This window comes from Dermacentor albipictus, chromosome 3 (genome assembly GCF_038994185.2).
Source record: "Dermacentor albipictus isolate Rhodes 1998 colony chromosome 3, USDA_Dalb.pri_finalv2, whole genome shotgun sequence".
NCBI lineage: Eukaryota > Metazoa > Arthropoda > Arachnida > Ixodida > Ixodidae > Dermacentor > Dermacentor albipictus.
Genome location: NC_091823.1, coordinates 138749912 through 138762460, shown reverse-complemented (window position 1 = coordinate 138762460; position 12549 = coordinate 138749912). Strand labels below are relative to the sequence as shown.

The following is a 12549-nucleotide window of genomic DNA, read 5'->3' as shown; positions in this document are numbered from 1 at the left end:
CTGAGCGATTCGTTAAAATCTTTGTTGGACCAGCCCTACTTCACTTGTATGTCACGCGATCTCACGAAAACAGCGATAGCTCCCCATCTGATATGACGTGTCTACATTGATTATGCATGACTGGACCGAACAAAAGAAAAAAAAGTTATTTCTGATTCGACGTCTTTTCGCCGTTATACCTCGAGTATCACTCAAAAGTTTTCGGGCTGTAGTCACTCGGCCTGCCTATCACGCGACGTCGCATAACATCGAAACCTCACCGCGTCAAAGGGACGTGCACGCCTTACAGATGTATTAACATGCCGAACAAAACAGAATTCTCTTCTGAATAGCCGCAGTCTGCCGCATTCCGAAAGGAATAAAAGATGGTTGCCACCAATCGCTCAGGCACTGGCTACTCGCACCTACCAGAGAGCATAGGTTTATTTGCGTACAATCAAAGTTATTGCGTCGCCCCGTAATGTTTTCGAGCACTTTCAGCACGTTTAAGACCTCGTACTGCCAACTCTTTTTTGCTGAGCATTCGTTTTAGCGTCATTCTGAAGCTTCCATTGCATGCCGCCACTATTTTGATGAGCCACCGCAAGCTATGTAAGGGAAAGCATAACATTCGTAGACGTCGGCATCACCCTCTTCATCCGGTTATCAATTTTCAATGCAGTGGCTCATACCCATCGAATTCCTCTCCACTTCAGCGTGCTGTTCGCCTTACGGCGTCAAGTGTACGTGAACAATTTGGGTGAAAGCAACTGGTCAATAGATCACGTGTTACCCGAAGGCATTATTTCTGCCCGATTCGAAACACCCGCTATGTAACGAACGAGAAGGAAATGAGGGCCCCATTTTTATTGTCATGTCAGAAGAAGCCAACAAAGAAAGACACCCAAGACAGCACACAGAAAATTTCTGGTACCTCAGAATTCAATTAAAGTAATGCAAAATAATACAAATGAAAACATAATAATAATAACTGAATACAGGTGGGGTACGAAGCACGTCTTCGCATTACGCATGCGATAATCTTACCAAACGAGCTACCTCGGCGCCGTTTTCCTATTCCCTTTTAGGGGTATATATGTTTATCTGCCAGGACTTACTCCGCGAGTGTTAGCCGGCGCCAGCAAACGCAAGGGTTCGCGGTAGATGTGGAAAATACTTTCCAGCGCAGGCGTCACGAATATAAGCAATACCTTTAACAGATGCCATTACTCTGAACGCGATTGAAATCGTGAATTGAACATAGAGAAGTATATTTCGCGAAGTGCGCTTTTTAAATATTATGGGCCTTGCATTAGTTCTTCGCCTACCTCTGAGAAAAAAGTCCTATACAAGGCGTTGCCATTAGGACACGCAATTTTTGACCAGTGCGCAAATGAGTCTTTATAAGTCGTCTTCCGAAATTGTACGGTATAGGGATTGCAGAGACCACGTTCTGCAGCGCTCAAAATAGCGCATTCTAAACATGTCGAACAAGTGATAGCCTGTATTTAACATGTGCTACGCAAAGTTAATGAAAGAAGTTGAAATTATTTTCTTTTTCGTGCGCAGTTCGACTCATGCAGTGTGCTACCCTGATCTTATTGTGCAGAAGCTCAGGGCGTGGTCTGCGGCACAATGTGTGAGCTGTCCGCACTATGAGTCCGATAGCCAACTTTGAAGACGTCGTCCGTTATGTGTTACGATAACATCATCACACCATCAACAACTGTCACGTATTGTTCAGCCATCACACCCGCTGCTTTGTTACAAGCGGCGTACGGGTTGAGCGATATTGGGAGCAGCGCAGTAGTGCATCGGAATTTTCTTTAACTGCAGAACTGGCGCTGCCGTTGGTGCAAGCAAAGCGCAGGTCAGTGGTGTCTGGTTGGCGGGTGGGTGGGGGTGGAGGCATGAGGGAATCCTTACGCGGGCTTCGTTGTGAAGCAACAATTCAACCATCCGGCCGCCCTAAATTTATTCGTGGCAAAGGGAAATGTGTTGTAGTGGTTTTCGCTGCAGAGGTCCTTACCACGCATAGGAAAGATACGAATTCGGCTGGGACCTAATAAAATGTTTCGCTATAGCGGTCGCTTCGTTATTGAGGCATTCCTGGTAATTAAAGGCTTTCGACTGTATTCTTATTACACGCACCTGTCGTGCGAGGCGTTAAATACACAAGGAGTGGTGGCCGCCTTGAAGTACTTCCTCCGCTCCCACCGGTTCGGCTGCCACCATCGCTGCCGCCAGAGATGTCTTCCTCAGTATCGGCAACTTCATCCTCATCGAAATCTGCGATGTGATCAGTGGGAGAAAAAGATTACAAAGGCACGCTTGAAGAGTATGAAACTTTAAACAGCGACATAACAGAAATAGACATGTCTCCTCAGTCAGATTATGCCACATTGCTCAATTGCACCCTAAAGTAAACGTGCGACAATATACGTCAGAGCTCACGTGACCAGACAACTTTATATAGGTGCAATAGAGATTATCATGGGCATTGCACTGTCTAGCCTATTATCGTAGGCTCACTGCGTCTGTTGGGCTTGATCACGTAGCAAAGCTACACTTCCTTGCACAAAAAGAACACTGTCACGGCCAGGATGCGTTATACATACACGGTGCTTTAGATTGTAGAACTGCCGTTCGTTTAAGCTGAGCTGTGGAGAGTAAGCAACACATTACCTACTATGTACTTTGAACGTTTACCTACTACAGAATTTAAAACCCGTATATCTGGCCGGGCAGCACGTGCTCGAAGGCATAGCAGTAGAGTCGAAGACACAGCACTTGTTTCTTGCAGCAATGCTTTCCCAGACACACTTGTTTACAGACATCAGTGACACCGAGTGACAAGCATGCTTGCATCGCTTTTAGTGGAAATTTAGCGTGTGTATTACTCATAACCCAAAACCGGCACTCGCACAATCTAACTAGAGTCATACATTTGTACCGGCACGATTATTTTGAGTACTATAAGCTGGTAGTTGTTCTTGCTCACTGCAGTACATGCAATAAAAGCGGCTAAGGACCACAATATTTATAGTGATGCGTGAGCGATCCATTCCGCTTGTTCTTATTATTATCGTCATGTTCTCGGACACGGTGACCTACGCAGCAGCCCGTACACTTGTAAGCTGCTCCCACACGTTTCGTAGGCGTTATTGTAAATGCAGTAAACAAATTGCATTACCTGTTTCTTGTTGCTATACATCTGGTGCTACCTCATTTTATTGGGCAACAAAACTAAACAAGTTTAGAACGGGCAGAAGAGACCACTATTGCTTTAAATCGCCCAGCTACCTTTTTCAATTGGTGGGAAATGTGTAGTATTGGAATAACCACAATTTCTTTTTTTAACTTTCTCAGGAGAGCGGCACAGTAAATTCTGGGGAACGTAATTGCCCAAACAATGACTTTGAACTGGCGTTTGAATCCTCACAGAATAACTAATTCTGGGGAACGTGCGAGTCATGTGAACCTGTTCAACCCAAACAATGTTTTGAGACTGACAGTGGAATGCTTAAAGAGAAACTGGCTCTGGACCGTCTCTGAGATTAACCCTGCGTACAAGTGTCGTTTGCAGAGCATCGTGATTGGCCTTTGCCTAACACGTCTCCAGCTGTATGCTGCTAAAATCTCCTTGTGGCTTAAGGCATTTAAACAAAATGATAGCTTTTAGATCTTAGTCACTGATCTACTTCATTCCCGTTCATTGCATTGACTCCCATGCAGTGAAATAACTGAGGTTAAGAAAAAACGTCCTTTACCTAACTTAACTGCACTTTTCAGCCTAAGTATGAAGTAACTGTTTGGCATAAGTGCGGTAGCACTTATGCCAAACGGTTCAGTGAGTCTTTGTTAGAATTAGCTCCAATGTTACATATAGCGCAGTTTAGCGTAATATGAAGCAAGAATGAATTCATTTTAGACAAGCAACGATGACATTGCCTGCGTCGGAATGGAGGGTGTAAGTGATCTAGAGGTCCTTGATCCGCGAGCAGTTGAGAAATATATGGGAGCGAAATACTTTGTGCTGTCGGGCATGCGGACGCAATGCTCTATAGAGCGAGAATGATACGTACGTGCGACTTCCTGGCCACTTATGCTCACCCTCGCGATTGACAATTGTGAGACTCACAGATTGAAAGACACGAGTCTTTAAATGGTTCATGCGCTTTAGTTGTTCGTGAAGATAGCCCCATACGCCAGAAATACTTTAATTCTCGTGTATCCCGAAATTATGCGTTCCTTTTTGCTACTTTTTTTCGAGTATAGACGCCTGCATTAAAAGAACATGCCGTGATTACGAGAAAAAATGAAAGATGGGTAGTGGCGCCACTGTCGCGCTCTCTCCAATGAAATGGAACCCGACTGACCTTTTTTTTTTAACCTTTGATGCAATGGCCCTGGTATATGAGCAAAAGATGCATGGATCGGGTTTCATGTGTCACATTGAAGATACCATGATGAGGCACGCCATTTATTTAGTTAGTTATTTATTTATTTAGTACCCACAGCGCCTATTCAGGCATTGCAGCGGTGCGGGAAGGGGTACAGATGAAGAATGAAGCATAAAAATTGCAGGTTTGTACAAATTCGTGTAAGTGAACAACACTATATTATACGCCGACACAAAAGCACACAGGCACGTTGCAGATGTCACATGTCACATGTGAAAAAAAAGTACATCAAACAGAATGATTACAGAGTCATAATGAAAAAGCAAAAAACACAAAGCGAATAATAGGTTGAAAAAACAAAGAATGCGGAGATTAAGATACAGTGCGACAAGGTCAAAACAGATAAACTAAAAGAAAATGTCATTTGCAACTGGGATTCTTTATAGGTCATGATAATTGCTAGACGTACACGCTATATATCTCAAGCCTTAGTGATCAAAAGATTCTGTTATTTTAATGCAGAAAAGAACGTGTTAGGACAAGAAATTCCTGCAACTGAGGAAGGAAGTCGGTTCCATTGACTGATGGCTTTTGGGAAAAAAAGAGCGGCTGAAGGCCGATGTGTTACATTTGTATTCTCTTATCTTGTGTTCATGATCTTTGTGTGCTGATGTGTAGTGATGCTGGTTTATGTACACGTCACGCGGAATTCGAATATGAGAGTGATATATGCTGTGTAAAAGCTTAAGTCGAAACGACGCTCTTCAGTGCTGGAGAGATTGCCAATTTAGCCTTGCCTTAGATTTAGTTTCACTAAAATGCCTGTCATAGAGTTCAATATCTAGTACATATCTTGCCGCCATGGACTGAACTTTTTCTAGTCTTTCTTTGTTAGTTACTGATCAAGGGTCCCATACAGAGCATGCGTATTCGAGCGCAGATCTTACATATGATTTATATAGTAAGTCCTGGGTTTGTTGTGGAAATGCACGTGTATTTCGTCGTAAAAATCTCGAGCTCCGACAAGCTTTGCCTACGGTATAATCCACATGCCGATTCCGTGATAAAGAGGGGCAAAAGGAAACGCCCAGGCATTTATATTTACACACCATTTTTACTGGATAGCAATTTATCGCGTACAGGCCTGCTCGACTTCCGCGTCAGGACTCTAGCCTTCCTCCGGACTCGTCCTACAGTCGCAACACCTTCGATTCACGCTGGTCACCTTCCCCACGTCGCCGATCCATTTTCCCGATAGTTCACCGACCCAGCCCAGCCAGAGAGGAAAACTAACAGTCGTAGTTCCAGGGGCAAGAACTGCGTTCACGTCGAACATTTTAAAGCCTCATTCTGTCCCGGCGAACGAAATTGAACTGTCCGTAGACGGCGTCACCGTACATGCAATTATCGACACCGAAGCCGCCATTTCTATTACTAGTGAGAAGCTTTGCTGCAATTTGAACAAAGGGACCATTCCCCTTACTACTCTTTCTCTGCGTACGGCAACTACGCATCGCATTCAGCCTTCAGCTTCGTTCACAGCCAGGGTCGTCATTCAAAGCGTTATGTATGTTATTGAATTCGTCATCCTATCTCGTCCCTGGCACGACGTTATCCTTGGATGGGATTTCCTATCTGTGAATCAAGCTGTTATCGACTGTGCTCGTGCCGAACTTACGTTATCCGTACCGTGCTTTGACCCTGACGACCATTCTTCAGCTTCCGTTTCTGCTTTCTGTTTCCGTTTGCTGTCGTCACTTTTTGCGAAGGCTCTGCTGCTATTTATGTGCGCAATCCGTCCGCCTGCCCATCATCCGTACTCCGTGGCGAGTGCCTGGGTACCTCTGAACCTTTCGATTTTTTTCTCCCAGGCACCATGTTGGGTGGTGCGGCATCACGTCCGATTTTTGCCGTCACTCCTCCCGCTGCGGCCGATGCTCCTGTAGACGTCTTCGCTCGTGCCGTTGATGCAGAACTCACACCTGCCCAGCACACAGAAATAATCAAGCTCCTCCAACGTCTTCGTGCCTCTTTGACATTCACCAACCATCCTTGGGCCGAGCGTCCGCAGTCGTTCACCGTATCGACACCGGTCAACAAACACCGTTGCGCCAGCGTCCGTGTCGCGTGTCGGCTGCTGAACGCCGTATCATCGACGAACATGTTGACGACATGCTGTAGCGAGGCATCATCCAGCCCTCTAACAGTCGCTGGGCATCTCCGGTTGTCCTCGTTAAAAAAAAAAAAGATGGCTCCATTCAGTTCTGCATTGCCTATCGCCGCCTTAACCAAATAACGCGCAAATATATCTATCCTCTGCCGCGCATCGATGATGCCTTTGACAGTCTTCAGGGAGCTGAATTCTTTTCCTCACTGGATTTGTGCTCCGCGTACTGGCAAGTGCCGATGGCAGAGGCCGATCGCCAAAGCGCAGCCTTTATAACACCTGATGGGCTATATGAATTTACCGTCATGCCGTTCGGCCTCGGCAACGCGCCTGCCACTTTCGAGCGAATGATGGACACCATTCTTCGGGGGCTGAAGTGGAAAACGTGCCTCTGTTATTTAGATGACGGTGTGATTTTTTCCACCGAATTTGCGTCGCACCTCAGCCGCCTTGAGCAAGTTCTTGCGTGCCTCTCCACTGCAGGCCTGCAACAAAATCTCAAGAAGTGCCACTTCGGCGCTCATAGGCTTACTATTCTTGCCATGTAGTTTCAAAAGACGGTATCCTCCCGGACCCCACGAAACTTACCGCAGTATCCAAGTTTCTTAAACCAACCATCATGAACGAGCTTCGCAGCTTCATCGGCCTTTGCTCAAATTTCTGACGCTTCGTCCGTAACTTTGCCTCTATCATCGTCCCCTTGACGCAGGTTCTCACCGGGAGTTGTGACCTTTCAGCCTGGACTCCAGCGTGCGATGACGCATTCCAAGAATTGCGACGCGTTCTCAACTTTCCTCCAGTACTGTGACACTTCGATCCCTCTGCTCCAACTGAGATCCATACAGACGCTAGCGGTGTCGGGCTCGGCGCTGTGCTCGCACAACGCAAGGATGGCTTCGAAGAGTACGCCGTCACGCATGCCAGCCGCACCCTTACCAATGCCGAGGCGAACTACTCGGTTACTGAGAAGGAATGTCTGGCCATCATTGGGGCTATCGGAAAATTTCGTCCTTATGTGTAGGGGCGTCCATTTGACATCGTGACCAACCATCATGGCCTATGCTGGTTACCTTCACTAAATGATCCAACTGGTCGGCTCGCCCGTTGGGCATTGCGCCTGCAAGAGTACGACACCCGCGTTGTTTATCGCTCAGGCCGAAAGCATTCAGGCGCAGACGCTCTATCCCCGTCGCCCCTGCCCTCTGGTACTGTCCACTCGCCTATTTCCACATGCAGTGCCATCGCCCTCAGTATTTCCGACATGCCATCATAGCAACGCAAGGACGCATGGGTATCTTCGCTCATTGCCTTCCTGTATAGACAGTCGCCAGCGCCGATCTCTCGGATGCTCCGTCGTCAAGCCGCGCACTTCATCATTCGGGATGACTTGCAGTACCCCCGACTACAATTCGAGCGGCCGCAAGTGGTTGTTTCTTATACCTCGACACCTCCGCTCCGACATCTGCACCACGTTCCACGACGACCCACAATGCGGCCACGCTGGTGTATTAAAAACATACTCTCGCCTCCTGCTTCGGTACTACTGGCGTGGTATGTACCGTTTCATTCGCCAGTATGTCCGGTCATGCATCATATGCCAACCACGCAAGACGCCAACTCAACATGCCTCTGGCCCCTTGCAAACCTGACCATTCCCTGCGCGCGCGTTCGACCGCGTCAGCATTGACCTATACGGTCCGCTTCCCAACACTCCAAGCGGCAACCGCTGGGTTATTACCGCTATCGACCACCTCACGTGGCACGCTGAAACTTCAGCCCTTGCATCTGCCACAGCAAAAGACGTCGCCAGTTGTATCCTTCAACATCTCATTTTACGCCATGGAGTACTTCGAGAGTTACTGAGCGACTGCGGTTGCGTATTCCTCTCCGACGTCATTTCAGCATTGCTCAAGGAGTGTCGCATCATTCACCGCACAACTATGGCATATCATCCTCGAACTAATAGGATGACAGAACGTTTCAACCGCACCCTTGGCGACATGTTGGCCATGTATATTTCACCTTACCACTCGAATTGGGACCGCATTCTCTCTTTCGTCACCTACGCTTACAATATACCGCCACGCAAAGCACCAACGGATTCTCCCCTTTTTTTCTCCTTAACGGACGCGAACCTTCATGTAATATGGACACGATTTCACCTAACCGGCTGGATGCTTCGGAGGGGACGACTCTTTCTAGAGCGACTGCTTACGCCGAAGAATGTCGCCAGCTCGCTCGTTCGTTCACATCCCAGGACCGGTGGCGCCAAATGCATTGCCACGATTCATCCACTACAGCCACGCACTTTGCTCCGGGTTCGCTGGTCTGGTTGTAGGTGCCCTCTACTCCTCCAGGCCTTTCCTCCAAGCTGCTCTCCAAGTAACACGGTCCTTATGGGGTACTGCCACAAACATCCGCGGTCAACTACCTGATCGAGCCAATGAAAGCGCCTGCCGATAAGCGTCGTCGCGGCCAGGAAATTGTCCACGTCTACCGGCTCAAGCAGTGCCCTGACCCCCCTGCGTTTTCCTGCCCTGAGGTTGCCAGGATGGCTACTCTTTCGGTGGGGAGTGATTCTACTGAGGACATTGGGCAGTGGGCATAGTGCTTGTGAATGAGAAGACGACGAGAACTGCTGGCTTCCCCGGTTCGCCATATTACCGACCTGTTTATGCCTACCGCTGCAAACCTAGAGCTAGTGCTGCTACGTAAACACCTCGGCTGTAAAAGAATTAGTATCAATATTTTTGACTACTGCAGTGTATAAAACATGCTCTAGAACTTTACTGTACAGAGAAGTTAGTGAAATGGGACGGTATGTATTAATAGCGTTGAGCGAGCCAGATTTATGTATAGGAGCAACTGATGCCATTTTACAATCAGCCGGAAGTGAACTGTGTTTCAAGGGCTTCTCAAAAATAATATTCAAGTACATTGACACTATATGAGCGCAAGACTTCAACATAAAATTGGGTAAACAGTCGGTGCCTACAGCTTTTGCACAATTTAAATCATGGAGCAGTAATTCAATGCCCCTAGCTTCGATCACTATGTTAGGCATGGGTGCAGATTCGTGTTTCAACAATTTCAGATCTTTCCGAGATCTGTTGGGGCAGAGAACACTGATGCAAAATAAAGATTGAACAACTTGGCCTTTTTTGGGGCGTCGGAAATTGTAACATTGCCATCGGTTAAAGCGAGGATAGAAATGTTGTCTTTTTGTTTTGTTTTACATGCTTCTAAAGTTGCTTCAGCCTTTGCTTGATTTTACTTTCGATTGTTTTAAAGTAGGCTGATTTTGTTTGTACTGTAGCGTTGTTCACTTGCCGCGTTGCCAGTTTTAGTTTACATTAGTTGTCGTTAGAAGGGTATCGTTTGATTGAACGGTAAGTTGTTTGCCTACGCTTCACTAAAACATCCAGTTCTTTAGTGTACCATGGCTTACTTCGATTACGCCTTCCAGTCAATACCCACGACCGAACAAACCAGTTGTGCATTTCAAAGATTTTTTGTTTAGAACCCATAGGTTTTCCACAGTATACTCATACGCAAGTGTTTCGAACACAACGAAATACGTTTCCAGTGAAGTATTGATTGCTTGGATATCAGGTTTGGCCTAATTATACATGCACCGATTCTTCTCATTGTAAACGCTAACATGTTTCATATTTATTTCGCATAGCACGACGTCATGATCACTTATTCCTTGGAATATTTCAGTGTTCTGAACCATTTCTGGCATATTTGTGAAAAAAAGATCTAGGATATGACTTCCTCGCGTAGGTTTCAGCACAGTTTGTCCTAATGAAAAGAGGTTAATTAAATCAGCAATTTCAGATTTGAAGCTAGGGGAGCTTCCTGAAGCTATCGCCTGGTCATTCCAGATGAGGTTAGGTTGAATAAAGTCCCCGCCCTCAATGACGTAATCGGATGTGATTTTTGTAGCTGTGGCGGTAAAATGACACAATTCTCTGGCTGAACCAATTGGTGGTCTATAAAAGGAGCAGACTAATACTGATTTGCCATTGCAGAGTTTCAGCTGACACCAAACAGCTTCACTCCTATCCTCTCATAATATTTACGAGTGTAGAAGAAATGCGCTGGTCTGCCAAGATAAATATACCACCTCCGTGATAATTTCTATCCTCTCTATACACTGTAAAGTTATCAGGAAATACTTTAGAGCTCGCTACATCTTCATCGATCCATGACTCGGTGCAAATAACTACACAAGGTTTGACCATGCGTACTAAGTTGCTGAAAGCATCCACTTTGTTTTTAATGCTCTTGCAGTTGACTACAAAAAAAATTGAATTCGATAAGGACCTTTTGGGACATTTGCACGACACAACCTTGTCTGAAAGGTCATCATAGGTGTACTTGATGCCGTCTATGTAACGTATGTCACGCTTTATTGCACGCGTGCGTCCTTCCTTTTATGTTCCTGAGCAAACCACGACAGGTTTCGCCTTCTCCTGCGCACTGACTCGGAAAGTCTTCCGACATACTGATACCTGTATCTTTCAAATTCTTGGGCTTTCCTTAAATCAAATGATTTTCTTTCAGAGACATAAACCTTGAGATCAAGAGTCGCGTTTTCCCCTCTCGAAATTTTCCCATTCGGTGGGCTTTTTCGATCGACTCAGGGTTAACTTGCAATTTTGTTGCGCATACTTCCTTCAAAAGGAATTCAGATAATGACCAAGATTCGCGAATATTTGTATCAGGTATGCGGTCGAACACGAGGTTGTACTGCCTACTACGATTTTGTGCACTACGATTTATGCCTACTACGATTTTGTAGTTGTGAGAGATCAAGAATTATTTTTATCCTCTTGTAGTTTATTAACGTTCACCCATTTCACAATACAGGGATCTGTTTCTATTTTGCTACCGTTGGTATGCAGCCCCTCCAGCCGGAATTTGATATTGCGCACATGGCATACAAGCCACTGTGCGATCAAAGCGGGTCAGATTAGTAACAGGCATAGTTGGCGGCCGATTTGGCATAGTTGGCGGCTGTCGCTCATGAATTACTTTTTAACTAGAAACTAGCGTTATACTACATTCCTAAATCTTATGGCGGCATGGTCAGTGCGCACTGGAGAGTTCGAAAAATTAGTGCCACTTCAAAGGCTACGTCAATTTATGTGCCATGCTCTAGGCTAGTGCAATGGCCACTCAGAGACGGTGAGACCATGGAGATAGGCATATGCATGGGATACTTACCAGAGTTCAGGGAGACGGCCACCAGAACGCCGACCAGGACAACGAGAAGCAAGCAGAATGCTACCAAGCAGAATTGTGTGATGCCGGTAGCCCTTCGGCTTCAAGAGAATAGAGGCAGAGGAGTCAGCGACGTGTGTTACACAGGATGTAATGTGGCACTTTTTGTGTTTGAGCGCACTCTGTACCATATTTTTTATGGAAGAAAGGCGGCACTTCATACTTGCACAGGTGAATCTGCTCAGGAAACTATGACACACATACACTGATATGCAAACTAACAGGTATTTCTTTTTTTAAAATGTATAACACTCTAGACGATAGATGTGCACGACAATTGAGAAACATCAAAAGCAAGAGAGCGAGCGACAAGCAAAGCAACACTGAAACGATGATTTCATCAATTTGTGAGGTGCATATTTAATTCGTGCATATGCGCATATTCTAAAAGCAACGTGAGGAGGAATACGTTAGTAAATCAACAAAACGAGCATTCTTATACTGTTTGAGATTGCTGATTCTAGCTTTATTTTTCCTTCTCAGAATTTTTTAGGTTCCTCGATTTTCAGGAGATTTATCACATGTAGTTCCCCCCTGTGTAGACCTCGGGAATGGGAGTGTCATATGTCGTGCAGTCTATCTGTTCATATCAACACTTACGTGTTCGCTTAAAATATATAAATGATTATTTCAATACCATGAACACTATGAGATTCCTCTGTACATAATTGGGGACATTCAAAATGCACAGTCATCTCGCAGCACTGTCTG

The 12549-nt window shown here is 45.9% G+C and overlaps 1 protein-coding gene across 2 annotated transcripts in view; it reads right to left on the bottom strand.

Annotated features, from left to right (window-relative positions):
- LOC135917826 (uncharacterized) overlaps positions 1-12549 on the bottom strand; it is a 103472-nt gene that overhangs the window by 67762 nt on the left and 23161 nt on the right. For both annotated transcript variants that reach the window (XM_065451427.2, XM_065451428.2), the window contains 2 exons: positions 11782-11879; positions 2131-2268 (listed from right to left, as the gene is read on the bottom strand). In XM_065451427.2, the coding sequence (XP_065307499.1) occupies positions 2131-2268; positions 11782-11879 (236 nt within the window). The remainder of the gene's footprint in view (positions 1-2130; positions 2269-11781; positions 11880-12549) is intronic.